The sequence below is a fragment of the Coregonus lavaretus genome (assembly GCF_964263955.1).
Source record: "Coregonus lavaretus genome assembly, chromosome: 28".
Taxonomy (NCBI): Eukaryota; Metazoa; Chordata; class Actinopteri; order Salmoniformes; family Salmonidae; genus Coregonus; species Coregonus lavaretus.
Genome location: NC_140015.1, coordinates 8632608 through 8658458, shown reverse-complemented (window position 1 = coordinate 8658458; position 25851 = coordinate 8632608). Strand labels below are relative to the sequence as shown.

General features: G+C 42.5%; 1 protein-coding gene across 1 annotated transcript; it reads left to right on the top strand.

The window, feature by feature from the left end:
- Nucleotides 1-3588: 3588 nt before the first annotated feature.
- On the top strand, nucleotides 3589-23283 carry LOC311103341 (N-acetylglutamate synthase, mitochondrial-like). Its single transcript, XM_084144899.1, has 8 exons — nucleotides 3589-4072; nucleotides 10420-10697; nucleotides 10803-11016; nucleotides 11969-12149; nucleotides 13155-13194; nucleotides 21047-21178; nucleotides 21456-21638; nucleotides 22029-23283. Exons 1-8 carry the CDS (start codon nucleotides 3707-3709, stop codon nucleotides 22201-22203), a joined length of 1569 nt encoding a protein of 522 aa, XP_084001025.1. The 5' UTR covers nucleotides 3589-3706; the 3' UTR covers nucleotides 22204-23283.
- Nucleotides 23284-25851: the final 2568 nt, after the last annotated feature.

Sequence of the window (25851 nt, the reverse complement as noted above, 5' to 3'; positions counted from 1 at the left end):
CTGTCTGGGAATAACGCTGCTGTAACAAAATTTCATAATTTCGTAAATATCAGCATAAATGGGAAAAATCCACTTCAAATCCTCCAACTGGTAATTACTAGTGGGTAACTCGTATATCATTCCCATGCTCCCAAGTTTCTCACTTACACCTCTCTGACGTCATTTGTCAACAAAAAAGACAGCAAGCATTTTAAATCTCTTGTTCCCAATATTTTTTATCATTGATTGTCATAGAAATATCAAAACAGCTGCAAATTATTCTAAAAAGGTCCAGCCTACTTTTACAACCTATGATTTGAATAAAAAATCAAGTTTTGATTTGATAGAAATAATCAAACCATGTCAAAATGCATTTAAATATCTTGTTCCCAATAACTTTTTCATAGATTCTCATTGAAACATCAAAACAAGTGCCAATTATCTAAAAATGTCGGGCCTACTTTTACAACCTTTAACTTGCATAAAAAGTCAAGTTTTGATTTTATATAAATAATAAAATCATATAGAAATGCATTTACAGTGGCTATAGACCCTTTACAAGTCTACACACCCTTACATTTTTTTGACATTTTGTTGCATTACGAAGTGGGATTAAAATTGATTTAACTGTCATTTTTTGGTCAACGATCTAAACAAAATACTCTAATGTCAAAGTGGAAGATTTATTTTTTATTTTTAAGATGAATTAAAAATAAAACACAAATATACCTTGATTAGATAAGTAGTCACCCCCTGAGTCAATACACCTTCGGCTAGACAGCAATTTTCAAGTCTTGACATAGATTTTCAAGCAGATTGAAGTCAAAACTGTAACTTGGCCACTTAGGAACATTCACTGTCTTCTTGGTAAGCAAGTCCAGTGTAGATTTGGCTTTGTGTTGTAGATTGTCCTGCTGAAAGGTCAATTCCTCTCTAAGTGTCTGGTGTAAAGCAGACTGAATCAGGTTTTCCTCTAGGATTTTGCCTGTGCAAGCATACCCATACCATGATGCAGCCACCACCATGCTTGAAAATAAGGAGGAAGTTACTCAGTGATGTGTTGTGTTGGATTTGCCCCAAACATAAGGCTTTGCATTTAGGCCAAAAAGTGTATTCCTTTCCTGTGTTTTTTTTTTCATTATTACTTCAGTGCCTTGTTGCATACATATGCATGTTTTGGAATATTTGTATTCTGTATATTTGTATTATTCTTTTTACTCTGTCATTTAGGTCAATATTGTTGAGTCACTACTATGTTGTTGTTCCATCTTCAGTTTTCTCCTATCACAGCCATTAAACTCTTTAGCTATTTTAAAATCACCAATCCCTAAGCAGTTTCCTTCCTGTCCTGCAGCTCAGTTCAGAAGGACGACTGTATCTTTGATGTGTCTGGGTGGTTTAATACATCATCCGTAGCATAATTATTAACTTTACCTTGCTTAAAGACATATTCAATGTCTGATTTGTTATTGTTACCCATCTACCAATCACTGCCCTTCTTTATGAGGAATTTCAAAAAGCTCCCTGGTCTTTGTAGTTGAATCTGTGCTTGAAATTCAGTACTTGACTGAGCGACCTTACAGATGATATATGTATGGGGGACAGGGGAAGGTGTAGACATTCAAAAATCATGTCAACCCCTATTATTTCACACAGAGTGAGTCTATATAACGTATTATGTGATTTTTATTACAATTAAATCTATTTCAATCCCACTTTGTAACACAACAAAATGTGAAAGGCACTGTATGTGAATGACTCCAGTTGTGTTGGGCAGGGCAGAGGTGTAGGATCTTGATGCTCTCTCTGCAACTGCTTGGAGAAGACTGAAAAATTGGGGATCTGGAACCCAAGTTGACTGCCTGTGATTGGCTGACCCCACGGTGTGATAAGGCATCTGGCAACCTGGTCCCTAGCAACCAATCTACAGAGTGTGTCTCTGAGAGAGGGCTGTGAGATGGTGTGCTAAGAGTCACCGGCAGGTAATTCTGTACCACCCTTTGTATGGCCGAAACTTGTATGGTGGTGATGCCTTGGATCAGTTCCATTGAGTGTCTGGTTTTAATAATATGGATTTAGTTTGATGTTTCTATGACAATCCATAAAAAAGTTATAGCAGATAAGAGATTTAAATGCAATTGTATATGATTGATTATTTCCATTAAATTAACACTTTACTTTTTATGCAAATCAAAGGTTGTAGAAGTAGGCCAGATGTTTTTAGAATAATCTGCACTTGTTTTGATGTTTCTATGACAATCAATGCTAAAGTTATTGTGAACAAGAGATTTAAATGGATTTTTATATGCTTTTTATGCAAATCAAAGGTTGTAAAAGTAGGCTGGACCTTTTCAGAATAATTTGCACTTGTTTTGATGTTTCTATAATCAGGTTTCCATCCAACAATTTCATGCTGATACATTACTTGATGCATGAAAAAAGTCACGACTGTCCTGATGGAAACAGGATATGCCGGTACAATTTGATGAATGCAGAAAGACAACTTGTTCATTCGACGGTGGGATCTTTTTGTGTCTGTAAAAATAATTATGCAATAAATTGGAGTGTGCAAAGCTGTCATCAAGGCAAAGGGTGGCTACTTTGAAGAATCTCAAATATAAAATATATTTTTATTTGTTTAACACTTTTTTTTGTTACTACATGATTCCATCTGTGTTATTTCATAGTTTTGATGTCTTCACTATTATTCTACAATGTAGAAAATATTTAGAATAAAGAAAAACCCTGGAATGAGTAGGTGTGTCCAAACTTTTTACTGGTACTGTAAATGTAAATGTACTGTATATATATATATATTATTTTTTGCTAAAAATGTGGGGCTCAAAACAGGTTGGGCTCTATGATGAACTTCACAGGGTGGTGGTTATTGCAGTTAAAAGGTTATAATTGTTTTAAAATAGAAAATATAAACAATTTAATTGGTGGAATTAACCACACTGGGAAACTCAAGGGCTCTTATAGCGATTGCACTTTCACCTTAGTCAAAATAAATGAATGAAATAGTAATCAGAGATGAATGGAAATTGTCAACGTTTAAATAGGCTAACGGTGAATGTCTGATATAAAACGTACTTTACATCGGTTAATCACCGTTACAACTGGAGTTGGAGTGAAAACCTACAGGAGGGGTAGCTCTCCAGGAACATTGTTGGAGACAAGAGCCCTGGGCCCGTATCCACAAAGCATCTTAGAGTAGAAGTGCTGATCTATGATCAGTTTTGCCTTATAGTTCATAATGAATAAGATTGTATGGACAGATCCTAGATCACCACTCCTACTCTGAGACACTTTGTGGATACGGGCCAAGGTCTACAATGTAGTTCTACATGAATAATAATAATGTAGATGTAGGGGTTAATTGTTTGAATTTACCTGAAAGCAATAACTAGGCAATTACCTAAATTGTATTGATTGTACAGGCGCTGGCTGCAATAATCCATAAATACAACTGATAGAATGGACCCTCTTTTTATGAAGCTGAGTGGTGTCCATGGCAACCACACGGGCGAGAGTAACCACGCCTTTTGAGTACCCTCCTTCGGTTGTCTACGCTAGTTAAAATCCAAGCCCCCCTGGGCCTGCCTGAAACCTGTCTGTCTGTCAGTAATATTTTGAGGCGTGTTGGAGGGGAAAGAAGAGTGCACGAGGTGTAGAAGCAGTTTAGTTACTTAGCTAGTTATTAAACTACCTGTATTAGCCAGCAAACATGGCTACAGTCAATAGTGGTACCTCCAGTTACAGAGTCGTGATAATGGCTGGCAAATACTTGACGAACCCCTCACCGCGGCTTGTCCCGAGCACAAGTCACTGGCGAATGTTAAAACTTCAGCGCCGCTTGGCGAGTTCAAAGGCGGCCGGCCAGGGAGGCAAAACCCCGGCTTTGGCCCAGCAAGAGTTCCCTAACTCTTTCTCAGCCTCTGACCGCTACGTTCTGTCAAACCGCACATTAATTTATCGGGATGTGAAGGCTTTTCTCAATGAAATTGGTGGAGACCCTCGAGAGGCTCGGTACTGGTTGACCCAATTTCAGAGAGCCAGTTTGGCACAAGCGCCAGCATTTGCAGTGCTCGAGGTAAGAGGCTAGCTAGCTAGCCAGCGTAATTTGCTAATTTATAGGGAACGAATGAACTGTCAAACGGAATAGCTCGTTTGTTAGCTAGTGATTGAAGCGAAATAATAATCGCTGTGTACAGCTGTCAGAGAATAATCTTTATAGCTAAATTAGCTACTGGTATCAGTCCAACAAGCTTGGCTGTATAGCTCATATGATAACCTATTACGTATTGTAATTATATGTTATAGCTAACTATTATGGAGGACTAAAAGTGCCACAATTAAATAAATAAATACACCATTAAATAATTACTTAAATGTGTCATTAATTAATTCAAATTAGAATTAAATACATAAATGTGTAATTAAATGTATCATTAATTAATTCAAATACCGATTCATTTGATGTAAAATACATATATAATTATTTCACTATTTACATTTACATTTCATGATCCTGCATTGCAGTGATTCATGAATTACTTAAAACTGTCAAACTGACCCATCAAAGTCAGTGGGCGGGGCTAACGCGAATCTAGTCTGATCCATTGCTTTGGTCTGAAGTAGAGTAGGCCAACCTGGATAGAGACAATGGAGGATCTCCGTGAACTTTCCAGGGAGTTGGTTAGAGACATTTTAAACTTAGCAGAGGATGTAGAAGCAGGACCTGCTGACATTATCCGGAATTGATTTGTCTTGGCTTGATGCAGAGGGTAACCAATCAGGCGTTAGGTTCCGCCTACCAACTTTTGATGGGTCAGTTTGACAGTTTTAAGTAATTCAGGAAGCACTCCAACGCAGGACCATGAAATGTAAATGTAAATAGTGAAATTATTATATATGTATTTTACATAAAATGAATCGGTATTTGAATTAATTAATGACACATTTAATAACACATTTATGTATTTAATTCTAATTTGAATTAATTAATGACACATTTAAGTAATTATTTAATGGTGTATTTATTTATTTAATTGTGGCACTTTTAGTCCTCCATAAACTATAGTTAGCGTGTGGTTCATAGGCAAAAATATGAGCTCCTCCGTTTAACGTTCTGCGCAATGCTCAGGTGCTACACACAAACCTTAGAAAAAATAGCCGCTACCAAAAATCGCTGTAGCTGCATAGCTTTATGGCCAGGAGGAGTCTAGCGCTTGTCTAATTCTTGACATTGTGAAAGGTGACTGTAAATCAAGACCAGGGGATGGGTTCACCAGTCACAGACACTTTTTACAGCAGGCGTGGCCAACCCTCCTCCTGAAGAATTACTGGGTGTACTGTGTGCAGGCTTTTATTCTAGCCCTGCTTAAACACCTGATTCTAATCAGCCAGTCGTCAGGACCTTGATTACAGAATCAGGTCTGTTAGAGTATATCTGGAATAAAATACTGCATGCCAGGGCCGGTCCTGGCCATTCTGCCTCCCTAGGCAACAATAAACAATTTTTGCCTCCCCGAATAGAATAGAATAGTCTCAGTAAGCAAAATTACATTTAAAATACGTATTTTCTAGACGTTCAAGTTAGGTTCTTTTTCGGTTCTGAATAAAAGGTGAAAATATGTATTTTTCGGACTTTGAAAATACGTATTTTCTGGATGTTGAAATCACGTCTATTTACAGCTCTGAATGAATGTTGAAAATACGTAAATGATAGACATTTTTGTTTGGGCCAAATCAAGGCTGGTCCAGACTGGACAAAATCTGAACCAAACATATGATTGGTTCAGATTTGGTCCGGACTGGACCAAAAACCAACGTCCGTGGACGTAGAAATCAAGGCCGGTCCGGACTGCACCAAAAAAATACCTCCAGTCCAGACGGGACCAAAAAAAGATGTCCAAAAGATGTCGGCGTCGGTTCGTGCTTACTGGGGTATTGCCTACAATGTCGGCCCACAATGAAATTGTATGAATGCCCATCTATGTGGTAAGCCCACCGTTTTGTAAAAGAGGCCGTTGCTTTATTAGTCCTGATTCCTGTGACTAATCAATTTGGCTATTTAAGCTCTCAAAATCAGCTACCCAACTTTATCAGGAGGAGTTATCCTGAGCCTATTTGCAATGTGTTTACACAGCGGGAAATGCAGGAGTATTTTCTTTTTTGCTCTGATCAGCTCGTAAAAAATGTACGGATACAAAGTTGAAACCACTGATCGTGACAATTTAGCCCAGGGGATGAAACTCCTGGACAGCAGTTGTGAGTAGCCTGATTGTCAATTCCATATTGTCCATTTTACTTTGACCTGTCCTGTTTTTAGGATATGTTTGTTAACATGTCAGTGCATTTTTTATTTGATTGGGCGCCATTTAGGTTAGGCTATTTGATCGGAGAAACTCATACATTTTATTTCCAGCCTCTAGGCTACAGAAAAGGCCACATGCTCTTTCTACCACAGGCTATATCTGTTAAATGATTTGTGTTAGAAATTTCTTTTTGGCGGAAAGTTGGTGGAGTGCTGCAGCAATGCATCTCTCCAACAGCACCCTGGAGAGGCGTGCTCGGAATGGACAAGACAAATATTTTGCTTCCCTGTCTTTGACAAAGTGGGCACTGCTTATCACAGGGCGGCATCAGCGCTCACCTAAAAAGCCCATATGCCGCTAGTTGAGAGAAATTGTCATTGTTTTGGGGCAGAATTATGTGAGGTTTTATGTGTTGTTGGAGGTACAGTGAAGTCGTAAGTTTACATACACTTAGGTTGGAGTCATTAAAACTTGTTTTTCAACCACTCCACAAATTTCTTGTTAACAAACTATAGTTTTGGCAAGTCGGTTAGGACATCTACTTTGTGCATGACACAAGTAATTTTTCCAACAATTGTTTACAGACAGATTATTCCACTTATAATTCACTGTATCACAATTCCAGTGGGTCAGAAGTTTACATAAACTAAGTTGACTGTGCCTTTAAACAGCTTGGAAAATTCCAGAATTTTCAGCCAAGACCTCAGAAAAAAATGGTAGACCTCCACAAGTCTGGTTCATCATTGGGAGCAATTTCCAAAAGCCTGAAGGTACCATGTTTATCTGTACAAACAATTGTACGCAAGTATAAACACCATGGGACCACACAGCCGTCATACCGCTCAGGAAGGAGACGCGTTCTGTCTCCTAGAGATGAACGTACTTTGGTGCGAAAAGAGCAAATCAATCCCAGAACAACAGCAAAGGACCTTGTGAAGATGCTGGAGGAAACAGGTACAAAAGTATCTATATCCACAGTAAATCAAGTCCTATATCGACATAACCTGAAAGGCTGCTCAACAAGGAAGAATTCACTGCTCCAAAACCGCCATAAAAAAGCCAGACTACGGTTTGCAACTGCACATGGGGACAAAGATCGTATTTCTTTGGAGAAATGTCCTCTGGTCTGATGAAACAAAAATAGAACTGTTTGGCCATAATGACCATCGTTATGTTTGGAGGAAAAAGGGGTAGGCTTGCAAGCCGAAGAACACCATCCCAACCGTGAAGCACGGGGGTGGCTTGCTGCAGGAGGGACTGGTGCACTTCACAAAATAGATGGCATCATGAGGAAGGAAAATTATGTGGATATATTGAAGCAACATTTCAAGACATCAGTCAGGAAGTTAAAGCTTGGTCGCAAATGGGTCTTCCAAATGGACAATGACCCCAAGCATACTTCCAAAGTTGTGGCAAAATGGCTTAAGGACAACAAAGTCAAGGAATTGGAGTGGCCATCACAAAGCCCTGACCTCAATCCTATAGAAAATGTGTGGGCAGAACTGAAAAAGTGTCTGTGAGCAAGGAGGCCTACAAACCTGACTCAGTTACACCAGCTCTGTCAGGAGGAATGGGCCAAAATTCACCCAACTTATTGTGGGAAGCTTGTGGACGGCTACCCGAAACGTTTGAGCCAAGTTAAACAATTTAAAGGCAATGCTACCAAATACTAATTGAGTGTATCAACTTCTGACCCACTGGGAATGTGATGAAAGAAATAAAAGCATAAAGAAATAATTCTCTCTACTATTATTCTGACATTTCACATTCTTAAAATAAAGTGGTGATCCTATCTGACCTAAAACAGGGAATTTTTACTACGATTAAATGTCAGGAATTGTGAAAAACAGAGTTTAAATGTATTTGGGTAAAGTGTATGTAAACTTCTGATTTCAACTGTACGTCTTGGTCAGTTTAGCTCTGTAAATGCCGCACTCGTCAATCTGCCACCATAGGAGGCCGTCTAATCTAATGAGCGTCCCGGCCCTGCTGCACGCCCAGTAGCTCTCATCATGAAAGTTTTTTTTTGGGGGGGGCAGACAAGCAAACGCTTGGTAATCCTTCCGTGGGAAGATGGCAGACATAAATAAGGAAGAAAGTGGAGCATATTATGAATAAATATGGATTGGGGGATTGCGCAAGCCTTCTGGAAGATCTGGTGAAGGAGAAGATGGCGGATAAGGAGAAAAGTGGAATGGAGGATAGCACAGAAGCTTTGGAAGAGCTAGAGACGGAAAGTGAACGTGAAGAGAGTGAGGGTGGATTAATTGTGGTGGAGTGTAGAGGGAAGCGGTGTGGTGAGGCAGGTTGCCGTGCTCTAGTAGTCCAGAGATGGAACCTGACGAGAGTATGGATGTAGTACCTGCGGTGAGGACCGCAGAGTTCGTGCCTCATCCCGAGGATGAAAAGGATGATTCTGATCCAGTGGGAGTGAGATTTGTGGAGATAATGGTATCAGGTTGGGTGGAGAAGAGGTTGGGGACTGTTGAGTTGGTGAGAGTAACTCTGAGTGGACTAGTGATTATTTGTGTTTTTTCAGTCCAGAGGGAGCGGGTGCTCTGGATCACGTGATTAGGGACAAGAAATGTGACTTGCTTTATTCTCCGGAGCAAGCCGCCATTGAAAGGAGGGATAACGGGGTGGCATTAAGTGTTGAGGATCAGTTGAAATTGAAGATTCCTGGTGTCTATGACGCCTGCCGTTTGGTGCGACGCAGATCCGGAGGAGAGCGTCGCAAGGTCAAGTCAGGAAGTGTAAGTTATCCCGTGAGAGCTTTTGTTCTGAAAATGCTACAGTGTTTTAGGTGTTACGTTTATGGGCATCTTGCAGCAGTGTGTAGGAGGGAGATTCCTAGATGTGAGAAGTGTGCAGGAGGAATGTGTAGTATCAGTGGAGAAAGTTGTGTGTGTAAGCTGTGGGGGTGCCCATGGGGCTGTAGATCGGAGGTGTCTGGTGAGAGAAAGGCAGGTTGAGGTTGTCAGGGTCAGAGTACTACAGAAAACGTTGTCTGCTGAAGTAGTGAAGAGAGTGGTAGAGGAAAATGGGTACAGGGTGAGGGATACTGAGAGGATTCCTGTGAGTAGGCAGAGACCAATAGAGTGATGGGAAGAATATGTGCTTCAGTAAGGTGGGTTTCTTAGCATTCATAGCCATGGTTGTCAATTGTACTGCAAAAATGGATTGGAAGTGTGGAGGAAATTAATTAATCACATACTATGCTGTTTAATTAGACATACTATGCTGTTTTTTACTTAGAGAATTGTCCATTGATTGATGCTAGTGTTTCTTACTGATACAAACTTGTCTTGTGTGACTTAGTCATAAATCTGAGCGTACATATTTATGAGCCGCTTGAGTTCGACCCCAGTATGTGACCTCCTGTGTTTACCATCGGTAGGAATTTAGCTATGTGGGAAGTGCAGAGAGGAACAGAGGATGGTGGCGATATCAGCTATCTTGATCTACACAGACTAGCTAAATTACTTTTTACAACTGTTCCCAGGGCCTGTTTCTGCACACCTGTTAACTGTCACAAAGATAAAAGGATGTACTTTCTATAAAAGGAGACAGCCAGCTCTGTTCGTTGAGCTTTTTCAACCATGAACCATTTGAGTGGTTGTTGATTGCTTCATTTTTGCTAATCTTATAATAAAAAGTTGTTTTGAAGAATACAGTCTCTCTCCTTTTGGTTAGAATTACCCCCACAGAAGTCACAGAAAATAGAGGTTGTGGTGGCAGCAGGAGAGAAATACTTGGGATTGCGACGAATTAGTGCAGAACAGTTGCAGGGGGTGTTGAGTGGTAGGGTTCTGTTGGTCTGGAGTAGGATTAGATAGGGTTAAATAGTTTTTTTTTTTTTTTTTGTGAGTGCTAATAGTTGGCAGGTTAATTTTTATTTTACCAAATGTTGTATTACCGGAATTTAATGTAGGTAGCCTGTGAATGGCCTCACACACCAGTACAGTAGGTGGCAGTGTATGCGCCTAAAAGTTGGATGTGATCCGCCAACCAAATCCAAATTAAGAAGAAACTCTCGTCATGGTTGGCCCCTGATGAGTTTTGATAAATTATTGATATCTAGCACTTGTTCACTGTCATTTGAAATCTATCCTCATGTCAGGTGGACAAATCTGTATTCGAGAGCCGAGAGATGGTGCAGAGTCTGGCGTTTGGGCTCTCTTTCCTGCAGCGGATGGACATGAAGCCAGTGGTGGTGATGGGTCTGTCACGGCCTGAGGATGACGACGCCCCAGATGGATCTACTTCCAACTCCAGGGCCGATATTGTTCAGCAGTGCCAGACCCTAACAGAGGTCCTACAGCACCACTCAGCCAGTGTCATACCGTTCTTCAGTGCAGAGGCCTTGCTGCTGGTGCAGGATCCACCCCAAGGAAGCAGGTCTCCCCTACCACAGTTACCCTATCCTCCTCTGCATTACGATACTAATCTCTTTTTTGTTTAGAGTTTTTTTTAAAGAGTAATAACAGCCCTATGTGTTGTCAGTGCAGGGTCCTCCATTGCAGTGGACAAAGGCCTGCTCCAGTGGAGCCTGGACTGCGGGGCCATCCCCCTGGTGTGCCCTGTGGGGCGGGACACCATGGGCCGCTCGGTGGCCCTGGACTCAGTGGACGTCACGGCCGCCATCTCCAAGATCCTGCAGCCACTCAAAGTTATGTTCCTCAACAGCTGGGGAGGCCTCCGCAACCAGAGTCACAAGGTGGGGGGTTATGGGGTTATTTTGGGGGTTGGGTGGCAGATTACTAGAATGCGCGTGCATTCATAGTACTTGACCTACAGTATGTAGTTAAGGAACTCGCCGCTGTCTTTGCTCTTTGAAAGTAGGCCCATCATAGTGTTTATCCACAGCAGTCTGTACATTTCCTGTACATTAGAAGCAGTAGGCTATTTACTCCCAATCAAAGAAGAGGCCTAACACCTGCCTGCTCTCCAGTATAGGACAACTACAGGTAACTGCCAAAATAAAGGAAACTCCAACATAAAGTGTCTTAATAGGACATTGGGTCATCACGATCCGCCAGAACAGCTTCAATGCACCTTGGCATTGATTCTACAAGTGTCTGGAACTCTATTGGAGGGATGCAACACCATTCTTCCATGAGAAATTCCATAATATGGTGTTTTGTTGATGGTGGTGGAAAACACTGTCTCAGGTGCCGTTACAGAATCTCCCATAAGTGTTTAAATGGGTTGAGATCTGGTGACTGAGACGGCCGTGGCATATGGTTTACATCGTTTTCATGCTCATCAAACCATTCAGTGACCACTCGTGCCCTGTGGACAGGGGTATTGACATCCTGGAAGAGACCACTCCCATCAGGATAGAAATGCTTCACCACAGGTTGAAGGTGATCACACAGAATGGCTGGCTGTGTATTTATTGGTGTTTACCTTGCCCTCTAAGGGGTTGAGTGGACCTAAACCATGCCAGGAAAATGCACCCCACACCATAACAGAGCCGCCAGAACCCTCATTTAATCAAGTGTTACCTTTATTTTGCCAGTTACCTGTATATCACAAGAATAATTTGTTTTGAACCCTTATGTTGTTTTGTTGCTTTCATTTACTTCCTTGTCAAGCTTGTTCACATTTTATTAAATCAAACCCCCCCCCCCCTCTGTTTCTGTCCCACTCTCCTCTCCACATCTCAGGTGCTGGATTTAGTGTCTCTGCCCGGTGATCTTCCCGGCCTGTCGGGGGCACCATGGCTGAGCTTGGCCGAGCGTCGGAGGGTGGGCACCATCGCCCAGCTCCTGAACCAGCTGCCCTGCGAGTCCTCTGCAGTTATCACCTCCGCCAACACGCTGCTCACCGAGCTGTTCAGCCACAAGGGTGAGGGAGACCTGTATGTGTGTGTGACCCCTCACCGACTAACCCCTATGTCTGACCTATGCTCTCTACTCACTCACTCACTCTCTGCACCTGTCACTGCTGCTGTTGATAGCACGTGGGGCTCACCTCTCATGTTGCTAAGCAGAGTTTGGGGCCCCTTAAGGCAGACATAGGCATTATGCAATTTCAGTCCTCTGGAGCCAAAGTGTCTGCTCGCTCCCTTTCTGCTGGTTCACTTTTATCTCCCAGGGGCCTTAAGTATCAAGCATCTTAGAGTAGGAGTGCTGATCTAGGATCAGGTCCTCCCTGTCCATATAATCGTATTCATTATGCTCCGAGACGCTTCATACATACGGCCCCTGGTGTCCCAGTTCTTAATCACTCGCTGAATTGAAGGAAAGAACAGACACCAGCAGTCACTGTGGCCCTCGAGGTGTAGTAGACCACAGGAGGTTGGTGGCACCTTCATTGGGGAGGATGGGCTCGCGGTAATGGCTAGAGTCGGAATCAGTGGAATAGTATTAAATACGTCAAACACATAGTTTGACGCCATTCCTCCCCTCAGCAGCCTCCACTGTAGTAGACTGAATGTCCATGCATGCAGCTCATGTTGTGCATGGCATCTGTGTGTATCTGTGACACCTGAAATCCAATCCAGGGTCATGTTAAGGTCCTAGGATGTGTATTTTGAGACGTGCCCTTAGCACAGCAGAGGTTTTAAAGATGCACTCATTGACCTGCAGCTGGCTCCATTTCTTTATCATATAACACAGAGATGTAATGTGAGTCACTGCATGCAAAGTCTACACTACAGGTGATCCTTTACTGACCTAAGCGGTTAGATTTATCCCATAGCGTACACTCAACTGAAACAAGGAAATGACAGAGGCCTCAACAATCCATGGTTAATTCGCATTTCAAGCCAGTTCACCTTGTATGTGTGCTTGCTGATTTGACATGCTTTGTGTACCCAATTGTTCATTTTCACATCTTATGTTTTCATAGGTTCTGGTACCCTGTTCAAGAATGGAGACCCCATTCACAAGTGAGTATATTAGTCTCTCTTCTCTGTTAGCTTGCAATTTGGCCTTCAACTTGGATGTGTTAACTGTGAGCGGAGCGTCCTACTTGAGACATGCGTGTTTAACCTGACAATTGCGAAAAATCTTCCATTGACATCAGTGTAAGAGTTTTGTGAAATGTAGGAACAGTTAGGCTACTTGCTCATGCCATTTATTTCTAACATTATATCGCTTAGTTTCCTCATTAAACCTTTTGTATCACCCCCTAACAATAATTTCACTTGCCACAGTGATAGCTCTGGAACAATACGTCTAGGGAGATGAGTGTCTGTTTACACATCATATTTTCCACTTCTAAATCGCACACAGGCTGTGCACAAAGTACTCCCTCATGACAAGCCCAATAATAATAATACGGAATGAAAAATAAACTTTTAGGAGTAAAAGTCGTACAATTTGTAATGTATATATTTCTCTCGTCAGTGTAGATGGCCGTCGTGCTATCTGACGTAAAACAATGACATGGCCTTCACTGACTCGGATAGCTGGCACTGTTGTGGCTCGCTAGCCATTTAATTTTCATGCACATTTGGAACTTCATGAATACTGATCCTACAACCACAACTCCTTAACTAGATGTAGAATTAGCAAGTTAAGACTGTTACGTTCTCCCCTCGGGTGTAGTTCGTCTGAGGAGGAGATGTAAATGCCCGTGCCTGCGCACACAATGTAAACTAGATGGATGGGGAAGAAATGTGGGGTGTAACTAACTAAAATAATGGGACACAACAACCAGAACTCAATGTTAGCCCTCTGGAGACGTTTAGTAAAGTACTGAACAACATATACAACACCCATAAAGAAACAGTAATAAATCAAACAAACCAGGGAAGGTAAGAGAAGGGAATGTTTGGGAACGGGGTCCAAGTAATGAAAATGAACAAAAGGTCCCTAAATGACTAAAATGTAACACCTAATCCTTCCTAACACACTAAGCCCTAACCCGCTTTCCTACCTGTTACCACAAATACAGGGGTGACACCCGCCCGGCTAACCTAGTGTATAAAACAGTGGGTTATCTACGTGTGAATGTACACCCATGGGCAGAACTACCTTTCCCTTCTCCAGGACCCAGGTAGGGTGGAATACAGCAGGAGGACAGGCTGAAACACAAACAAAGATACATCAAAACAAACAATAACCAAATCCTCAAACAGCCAAACAAAAAGTGCCCTCTCTCTCTAGCTCACACGACAAACAGTTTATACGCTCTAGTCAATCAGTCACTCAACCACAGCTGCCAGGACTCCGGACCGAAGCCACGCCCACCATCGTCAGCCGCAACTCAGCACACCTGTAATAACCAGAACACACAAACCGAACAACCACTCTGAACCAAACACACACTACAAAGGACGATTGGGAGAAAGAAAAACATGTCACACGTAACACGCCCCCCCCAAAAAAAGAGTAAACCCAGGGGTTTATGATAAGAACATTACATTTTTAGTCATTTAGCAGACGCTCTTATCCAGAGCGACTTATTTGCGAGAGAAGTAACAAACGGGGTGATCTAGACCATCGTGTTCCTGTAATAGTACAGCACCTGCACCCAGTGAGTGCATACATTTTTCATACTGGCCCCCCGTGGGAATCGAACCCACAACCCTGGCGTTGCAAGCGCCATGCTCTACCAACTGAGCTACAGGAGGCCTTTATCTTTATATACATATATTTTTTTATAATACCAAGTACTTACTTCCAACACATCCCCCCCATAGTTGTCAACCCCCCCCCCCCCCCCCTCCTCTTCTATTATTTTCTCTTTTTTTTCTCTGAACTAGGCATGTGACAGAGCATCCGCAACCACGTTTTCTGCACCCTTTATATGATGAATTTCTAAATTATAACCCTGTATAACCAACGCCCAACGCACAAGACTTTGGTTGTGGCTGTACATGCAGCTTAAAAAAATGAAAGGGTTGTGGTCTGTATACACCACAACAGGCAACACACTGGAGCCAACATAAACCTCAAAATTGTAAGGCAAACAACAGCACCAGTCTCCTGTTCGATAGTGGAATAACGTGACTGACAGCTGTTGAATTTGCGAGAGAAGTAACAAACTGGGTGATCTAGACCATCGTGTTCCTGTAATAGTACAGCACCTGCACCCACTGAACTGGCATCCACTTCCAACTTAAATGGTTTCTGGAAATCGGGGGCAGGAAGAACAGGAGAAATACACAATAGTGCTTTTACAGAGTCAAAGGCAGATTGACACTCAGCGGTCCACTCAAAGGACACTGAAGGACTGAGTAACCTTGTCATTGGGGCTACAACAGTTGAGAAATTCCTACAAAATGTACGATAATAACCCGTCATGCCTAAGAATCTGCGTAATTCCCGCCGAGTGGCAGGGCCAGGAAACCGGGTGATAGCGTCCACCTTAGCTGTTACTGTACGAACCTGAACCTGACCCCGCCCCACCTCTTTATCCAAATATGTAACAGTAGCCTTTCCAAACTCACATTTGGCTAAGTGTCAAAGAAGCGCTGGCCAAGCGTGCAAACACAGCCCTCAATGTGCTCATGTGATCAAGCCAGGTTGTCGAATGAACAACCAGGTCATCGAGATATGTGGTACAATCAGGAACATCAGCCAATACAATATTTATCAAACGTTGAAAAGTGGCGTTCCTCATTCCAAAAGCCATTACTGTGTACTGGCAGAAACGGTCAGAGGTTACAAAAGCAGACACCTCAGAGGCACGAGGGGTTAAAGGCACCTGCCAATAACCTTTTAACAAGTCAAGCTTAGTAACATACGCAGCCGATCCAATGGTGTCTATACAGTCGTCCATGCGAGGTAAAGGGAATGAGTCAGGTATAGTAACATTATTCACTTTTCTATAGTCAGTGCAAAACCTTTGAGTCCCGTCAGGCTTTGGAATCAGCAGACAGGGGGAACTCCAAGGACTGCCACTGGGGATTGGCATCTCATTTTCCACTAAAGAAGTTACCTCTTTCTTCATCATTACCCTCTTGATTGAATTCACACGGTAAGGGTGCTGTTTGATTGGAGCAGCATCACCTACATTACAGTATGAAAAAAATGTATTCACTCACTAAGTCGCTCTGGATAAGAGCGTCTGCTAAATGACTAAAATGTAAAATGTAAAAATGTATATCATGTTGCAACACGTGTACGACTGGGAACATCCTTAAAGAGACTTGGAAAATCAGTGATTAGTAATTCAATATCAGCCCTCTGCTGATCATTCAAATGCAACAAATGGGATTGGAGAGACGCTACCATCTCCGAATTACATAAACGAGCACACTGCTCAGGAGTATTTCGCATCACCAAACCGTCCTCATCATTTACGCTGACTCCTGGGTGGGTAACCATGCTCACAGAAGCAACAGAGAATACCACAGGAGGTTTACTGGTAATGGGGGATTTGATACCAACTCTAACATGATAAGCTTTAATCATGTTAATGTGACATAACCGAAATGGGCGTCTATGGTCTGGCGTTTTGATAACATAATCAGTATCACTGAGTTTTTGCTCCACCACATATGGGCCAGAGAAACTGGAAGAGAGACACGAGCCAGGTACCGGCAACAACACCAAGACTTGGTCACTTGGTTGAAAAGAACGAGACACAGTTTTTACATCAAAGTGACGTTTCATTTTCTTTTGTGTGGAAGACAGATTTTCTCTGGCTACAGCACATGCGTCATGCAACCGCTCCCGGACTTGACTAACAAAGTCTAGTACATTAGTAGAGGACCCAACTGAATCATCAGCCATAATTTGTTATTTCAGTACCTTTAGAGGCCCTCTCACTGTGTGACCAAAGATTAGCTCAGGTGGGCTAAACCCAAGAGACTCTTGTACGGCATCCCCTCATCCCACTCTTTTTCTGTGTCCATACAGTATTTACGCAACATGGCTTTTAGCGTCTGATGCCAACGTTCCAGCGCACCCTGACTCTCCGGGTGGTAAGCGCTAGACATCTGATGGGACACTGACAAGGACTTCAACACACTTCCAAACAATCTCGATGTAAAATTAGTGCCTTGATCCGTCTGTACGATTTTTTGAAATCCAAAAAGGTAGAGAAATACTTAATCAGCGCCTTCACAATTGCCTTACTGGTGATTTTACACATAAGAATCGCCTCTGGGTACCTTGTAGCAGTGCACATTATCGTTAACAAGAATTGATTACCCGACTTAGTCCTGGGTAATGGACCAACACAATCGATTATTACTTTCTCAAACGGCTCTCCCATGACCGGAATCGGGCAGAGAGGAGCCGGGGAAATTACCTGGTTAGGCTTCCCCACCACTTCGCACATACTACATGTACGGCAATAACAAGCCACATCCCGTTTCATTCCCGGCCAGAAGAAATGACGGAGGATTCGATCGTAGGTTTTAGTCACTCCTAGATGACCAGACCAGGGAATATCATGAGCTAGGGACAACACCTTCGTCTGAAACGTGGCAGGAACTACAATCTGGAAAACGGAACTCCAATCATTTTCTAGGTCAGCACGGGGAGTCCATTTTCTAATCAAAAGACCCTTCTCAAGGAAATACGTCACACCTTTCCTTTTTGCCTCACTCAAAGGTAACATGGACGAAAAACATTTGGCTAAGCCCACATCCTCTTTCTGGGCAGCTATTAGCTTCTCCCGAGTAACTGGCAACCTTAAACAGTCCACCGAGGAAGCCATTGTCTTGTCTTTATTACCATCATCATAATCAGAACTCACTGGGAACACAGGAGTAGAACACTGGATATCTTCCCCATTTAACATAGGTGCAAGCACAGAGTCAGCTAAGTCTACCATGGTACCTAAGCGACGCGACTGCGCACGTGTAATGGCACACGCTGGAAATGCTTCAGGAAACGTAGTGGCCAAAACATCAGCACTTGACTGAGCATCAGGCTTGTCTAGCACTTCTAACACAGGCACAACTTTGCCTCCTGCTAGATCGTTACCCATGATTAGAGCAACCCCATTTACGGGAAGCTCGGACTGTACACCGATTCTGAAACATCCACTCACTAGATCAGAAGTCAAATGGACAGTATGTAACGGAACAGGCACACAACGCATTTCGATCCCCCTTAATAATACACTAGAGCCACAATAAGACTCCTCTGACCAGGGCAGAACACTCGAGAGAATTACAGACTGAGCCGCACCAGTATCTCTCAATATCAAAACTGGCTTTTGTTCTCCAGAATCACCTGTCAGTGAAACAAAGCCTTTAAATATGAACGGGTCGTAGGTTGGATCGGGACGACTTAGTACAACCCCAGGACTCTCCTTTACAGAGCTCTTAGTGGTTACCTTAATCAAACCCACACCTTTATGGGGTTTAGGGGTTGAAGGTAATGACTTGCGTTTTAAAGACATACATTCCGAAATTACGTGTCCGACTTTATGACAATAAAAACACGCACGTTCCTCCTTTAGAGTCAGCCGTGTACTTCCTGAGTAACTGTGGGAATTGTAGACAGGAGAGGATACAACCGGTCTATTCTCACTACGGTGTGTGGGAAACACTGTTTTATGTGTAAACACAAATTCATCTGCAAGCACCGCGGCTTCAGATAACTTTAACACTTTCTGTTCATTAATGTATACAACCAACCACTCTGGGAGGCTGTTTTTAAATTCTTCCAATAACATTAATTCACGAAGACCTTCAAAGTCATTGATTTTACTCGCTGAGCACCATTTGTCAAAGAGAGACTCCTTCTCTCTAGCGAATTCGACAAAAGTTTTTATAGAGGATTTGGAGTGCTTTCTAAACTTGTATCTAAAAGCCTCCGGCACAAGCTCATACCCACGGAGCACAGTAGCCTTAACAATGTCGTAATTAAGACCATCAGCGAGAGAGAGAGTACCCATCACCTCCTGCGCTTTACACTGAAGTAACAGCGGCCACACATCCCTAGGCCAATTCAAAGCCACTGCTATGCGTTCGAATGCACAAAAGTAAGAGTCAACCTCAGACTCACAGAATTGTGGAACTAAAGCAATATGCCGGCTAATGTCAAAGGTAGAGGCAGATCCTGGGGTGGAAAACACACTATTGGAAATGGCAGGGACAGCGGCCAGCCTCGCCTTCTCTGCCTCTAATTCCAATTTGCGCATTTCGAAGTCCATCTGCCTTATCTTAACATCTGCTTCCAACTCCAGTCGGCACGTCTCCAACTTGAGATGTAGCTCATCCTTTCGGATTTGTGCTCTCTCTTCTGCCTCCAGCTGCAAGTGTACAGCCGTAGGAATAGGAGAGAGGGTCAAATCGAGGCAAGGTGGCCGGGGCCTTATACTCGACCTCATCGTCGGGCCTATACGGGGCACCCGGAGCATCCACCACCTCTCCCACTGCAGGCAGAGGCAAAACCAACACTTGCTGTTCAATCAGCGCCGCTAACACCAATGCCCTTACCTCCGCCTTAACAAAACCCCTTGGCACGGAGATATCTAAATGGTCTGCCAAAGTCTCTAAATCCACTCTCCTACAATTCTCAAAACCCTCCCACGTAGGGTTATCCAGAAAAAACTTCAGGTTAAAAAGGTGGCCATTTTCTAAATCCACCACCTAACTACAACATCCAACACAGAACTAAACACTACACCCAACACAACAACCACACAATCCACATCTACTACCAAAGTGTGCGGGCACAAGCTGGATCAAAGATCCCGGATGAGCCCCCATGTTACGTTCTCCCCTCGGGTGTAGTTCGTCTGAGGAGGAGATGTAAATGCCCGTGCCTGCGCACACAATGTAAACTAGATGGATGGGGAAGAAATGTGGGGTGTAACTAACTAAAATAATGGGACACAACAACCAGAACTCAATGTTAGCCCTCTGGGGTCGTTTAGTAAAGTACTGAACAACATATACAACACCCATAAAGAAACAGTAATAAACCAAAGACCAATCAAACAAACCAGGGAAGGTAAGAGAAAGGAATGTTTGGGAACGGGGTCCAAGTAATGAAAATAAACAAAAGGTCCCTAAATGACTAAAATGTAAAAATATAAAAAAATAAATCCCTCCTCTTCTACACACCTAATCCTTCCTAACACACTAAGCCCTAACCCGCTTTCCTACCTGTTACCACAAATACAGGGGTGACACCCGCCCGGCTAACCTAGTGTGTAAAACAGTGGGTTATCTACGTGTGAATGTACACCCATGGGCAGAACTACCTTTCCCTTCTCCAGGACCCAGGTAGGGTGGAATACAGCAGGAGGACAGGCTGAAACACAAACAAAGATACATCAAAACAAACAATAACCAAATCCTCAAACAGCCAAACAAAAAGTGCCCTCTCTCTCTAGCTCACACGACAAACAGTTTATATGCTCTAGTTAATCAGTCATTCAACCACAGCTGCCAGGACTCCGGACCGGAGCCACGCCCACCATCGTCAGCCGCAACTCAGCACACCTGTAATAACCAGAACACACAAACAGAACAACCACTCTGAACCAAACACACACTACAAAGGACAATTGGGAGAAAGAAAAACATGTCACACGTAACAACTTGCGCAGGAAGAAAATATCAAAATCAACTACAGAGTTATAGTTTTTGATAAGATAAATTCTGACACTTGAGTCTTTTGTGCACTGCATGTGTACAATTAGAATTGGAAAAAGTCACTTTTCCCATTGTCCTGAATTTACTTACTTTGAGACAGGTGATTGTGTGCCTGTCATCCCAAGGGTGTTGTCATAGGTAGTTGAATAAGCTGAGCTTGTCGGGTGTCTCTATTAAAAGAGATGCAAAGATAATCAACTACTGTCTCTCTATCCTTTTGTTTGGCCAGGTACAGCACTCTGGATGACATAGACCTAGACCGCCTACTGGCCCTGATAAACAAGTCGTTCGAGAAGAACCTGAGGGAGGATTACATTGAGTCACTCAAAGGACGCCTCCATTCTATCTACCTCTCTGAAGGGTAGCCCAACACACACACACATCTTCCTGTGTGGCATCCTTTTTTCCATTCTCTACCCTTCTCCCGAAGTGTAAACTCGTACAATCCGCTCTCATAGATAAGAAAAAGACTGTTGTGAGGAATATGGTGGTGGAAGGAAACTCTCTCCAGCCATGCTTGCACCAACCCAATGCTTTTCTTGTTCATACTAGTGGAGAAGGGTAGGTAGAGAATGGGAACCTAGCCTGTGTCTCAAACAAACCACAACATGGAACATGGAATGCTGTATCACCTGCAGGTACAGTGCGGCAGCCATCATCACCAGGGAGCCTGTGAGCAGTGGTACGCCCTACCTGGACAAGTTTGTGGTGAGCAGCAGCAAGCAGGGCGAGGGCACCAGCCAGATCCTGTGGGAGTGCATCAGACAGGACCTGGGCAAGCTCTTCTGGAGGTCCCGCGCCATCAACCGCATCAACCCCTGGTGAGAAGAACATGACACTGCACAATTGACACAAGAAACATGACTTATGGCTGTTTTGGCCCAACATAATGGCTGAAGTATCAGATGCCATGCATCTTTCTCAAGTCAAGTCGAGAGTATCTAGAAGATTTTCTTCACAATTCTGCGGGGCAATTTATGTAACTAATTTTTTTTCACTACAAACAAATACCATGCATCTCTTTTGTTGTTTTACTGCGAATGAAAAATAAAAGTAAAGGTCTGCTGCCTGTCTTTCTAGGGTGTGTGGTTGTTTTGGATACTAGTTTTCCCTGCCTTAACCAGCCCTGGATCTAGACGCACTGCTGTGTACAGGGTTGTCTCTCTTTTTTTGAATATTTTTCTTTACTTCCTTTCTCCACCTATCCTCAGGTACTTCAAGCATTGCGACGGAAGCTTCGTCAACGGCGGCTGGATTGTCTTTTGGTTCGGCCTCTCAGACATCAGGGAGTCCTACCAGCTCGTAGAGTACGCCAAACGCGTTCCAGACTCCTTCCACGGTCCGATAATGGGGGGGAGCCCCCCAGCAGCCACCCCAGGATCCTGAATGAACTCTCCCAACATTCCTCCTCCAAGCCTAAATAAATGGTTTCAGAACACCAAGCTAAAATAAGCAGTTCCTCCCATTGACAAACTGTTTTGTGATAAGTTTGGTGTGGTATTACTTGACGTTTTGAGAGATTGGTGGCTTGGAGCAGTAGGTCATTGTTAGTTTTGAGTGCCAGGGAGCATCTTGGGTTAGACGGCAGTGGTTAGATTTGGATCTGGCAGAATTGCAGTCAGCCTGCCTTCAGCACGCTCTGGCTGCTGAAGGTTTGTTTGGTGGAAAAGGTTGTGAATTTTGTCTGGATTCATCCCCCTCTCATGTAGTTGATTTCACTACTGTGCTTGGGCCAAATACTAACATTTCAAGCTGGTGCTTTAAGACTTAAGCCAAAGTTTACATTTCAAAGGGTATTTCTTCAGTGTATATCCAGCATCTGGTCACTTTCATGCTGGGTTAACCACAGTGGTCATTGCCAGTATAATATTTTTTAACACTTTTGTCTTAGCTCTACAATGAATGTGAAGTTTCCATTTTGTATGTTTTTTTTTGTTTTTTTTTACTTGAATCTTAACAAGAATTTCAAATGGACTCTGAATGCTGGTTTTTGAGTTACGGTAGTCCATTCAAGGACTAAGGCAATATAAAGAATGCAGCTAGCTTTTTACATGGCTGATCTCCAACTGTTAAATGCACAAAAGATTGCCAATCAAATTAGCTGACTTCAAATGGGCATGATTTTAGTCAGTAATTCATTTCATTTATAGATGATTTCATACATTCTGGAGGTTTACAACATGCATATTTTGAACAATAGTTTAAATGGATAAAAATGATATCAGCCATTGTTCAACAAGTCATTTTACATGGAATGAAAGTTTACATTTTGACACGACATACTGTGGATTCTGTCTGGAATTCTTTGAATGCCTTAAATTCACTGCAACAATCCAATGGAGCATGGGGTCTGTTGGCGGGAAAACAAAGCTTTGTTAGTGTGTTTTGAAGATTTGAGGTAGGAAAAACTATTGCTATGATGCTTAGGTGGATACCGTTTAAGACTGGTCAAGCTGCTCAGGTAGATATGGGGAAAATAAATGTTGCTATTTGCAATGCATTAAATTATTCTGAATTAATAAATTATTGAATCTTCAAAAAAATTTGATCTGTCCTTTTCCTTGGCTTTCTGATTTTTTTCCTACCTGCAGAGCCTTTTCAGTACATGATAGGTAGAGTTTTGACATGACAATTACACCTGACCTGCTCCAGTCAAAATGCCCTATTATGTGTAAACACTAATGTAAAAAAAGAACACCTAGTCTATAACTGCCATGAGCAAAATGGGTTGTCTGATGAAAAACACCTATGTCTGACATCTTTTGGTTTTGAAGCCTTCTGTATACACAATATATTTGGTGTAAGCAGAGCAGACACATTAGTAGTTATAAGTATGCATAACTGATTCATTAATACTTTTTCGCCAAACAACCACCACTCTTTAATTAGAGTGGAATAGAACTAAAATTTTTACAGAGGAAACTTCAGTTGTAGCAAGTCTGATAACATGTAAAGATAAAGAGTATACAAAACATTAAGAACACCTGCCCTCTTCATGACCAGGTGAAAGCTATGATTCCTTATTGATGTCACTTGTTAAATCCACTTCAATCAGTGTAGATGAAGGGGAGGAGACAGGTTAAAGAAGGATGTTTAAGCCTTGATACAATTGAGACGGATTGTGTATGTGTGCCATTCAGAGGTTGAATGGGCAAGACAAAAAATGTAGTAGGCCTGCGGGCAGCAGCCCTGCTTCTCGTGCGCTCCCTCAACATTAACAGGACAGAGAAACCAGACATGCTCATTGCTCACATGGAGCACTCGAAACAAAATACAATTTAAAAAATTACAACATTTGTAAATGATGGTTGTGAAATAAACCACAACTTGTTTCTCACATGTGTAGCAGGTTGTGAACACTGCAAACTACTTTCCACCCCGAGAATGAGAACGTTAAATGACTGTAATTAATAGATTCATTAACATTAATTAATGTAACCAAATTATGTGGATTACCTGTACATTTAAGCCTTGTTCACACTGCAGGCCTTGGTCACAGATACCTTTAAAAAGAATGGGCCTCAGGATTTTGTCACGGTATTTCTGTGCATTCAAATTGCCATCGATAAAATGCAATTGTATTCATTGTCCGTAGCTTATGCCTGCCCATACCATAACCCCACCGCCCCTATGGGGCACTCTGCTCACAACGTTATCATCAGCAAACTGCTCTCCCACAGCGGAGATTGGAGTGTCTGTCCATAGGACCACTTTAAGCCGTACACTACACAGAGCTGGGCTTTATGGAAGAGTGACCAGAAAAAAGCAATTTCTTAAAGACATTTTACAGTGTCCTTTTCTCGTCCCCAGCACAAGGTGCACCTGTGTAATGATCATGCTGTTTAATCAGCTTCTTGAGATGCCACACCTGTCAGGTGGATGGATTATCTTGGCAAAGGAAAAATGCTCACTAACAGGGATGTAAACAAATGTGCACATATAAGCTTTTTGTGTGTATGGAACATTTCTGGGATCTTTTATTTCAGCTCATGAAACATGGGAGAGGAAGCGGAAGAGAGGCCCACTCGGCGGAAAATCTTTCTCCCTCCAGCAGGTGGTGTTTTTTTGTTGTTTCACCCACCAAGCAAGGAGTTTTTGTATGGAGGTCAATGAGAGTGTCGAATTTGGCCAACAGAAAATGGTTTTTGGGAAAATAAGAAGTGATGCAGTCAGTCTCTCCTCAATTCTTAGCCAAGAGAGACTGGTATGCATAGTATTTATATCAGCCCTCTGATTACAATGAAGAGCAAGACGTGCCGCTCTGTTCTGGGCCAGCTGCAGCTTAACTTGGTCTTTCCTTGCAGCACTCGACCACACGACTGGACAATAATCAAGATAAGACAAAACTAGAGCCTGCAGGACTTGCTTTTTGGAGTGTGGTGTCAAAAAAGCAGAGCATCTTTTTATTACGGACAGACCTCTCCCCATCTGTACAACCATTGAATCTATATGTTTTGACCATGACAGTTTACAATCTAGGGTAACGCCAAGTAATTTAGTATCCTCAACTTGATCAACAGCCACACCATTCATTACCAGATTCAGCTGAGGTCTAGAATTTAGGGAATGATTTGTACCAAATACAATTCTCTTAGTTTTATAGATGTTCAGGACCAGTTTATTACTGGCCACCCATTCCAAAATAGACTACAACTCTTTGTTAAGGGTTTCAGTGACTTCATTAGCTGTGGTTGTTGATGTGTACAGTGCCTTGCAAAATTATTCATCCCCCTTGGCGTTTTTCCTATTTTGTTGCATTACAACCTGTAATTTAAATTGATTTTTATTTGGATTTCATGCAATGGACATACACATAATAGTCCAAATTGGTGAAGTGAAATGAAAAAAATTACTTGTTTCAAAAAATTTGAGAAAATAAATAACGGAAAAGTGGTGCATGCATATGTATTCACCCCCTTTGCTATGAAGCCCCTAAATAAGATCTGGTGCAACCAATTACCTTCAGATGTCACATAATTAGTTAAATAAAGTCCACCTGTGTGTAATCTAAGTGTCACATGATCTCAGTATATA

Bases quoted from the DNA above. Each gene is read 5' to 3' on its own strand.
- LOC311103341 (XM_084144899.1), top strand. From the start codon at position 3,707: ATGGCTACAGTCAATAGTGGTACCTCCAGTTACAGAGTCGTGATAATG. The intron at 11,017-11,968 runs GTGGGGGGTTAT...TCCACATCTCAG, and splicing joins TCCGCAACCAGAGTCACAAG to GTGCTGGATTTAGTGTCTCT. The intron at 21,179-21,455 runs GTAGCCCAACAC...TATCACCTGCAG, and splicing joins TCTATCTACCTCTCTGAAGG to GTACAGTGCGGCAGCCATCA.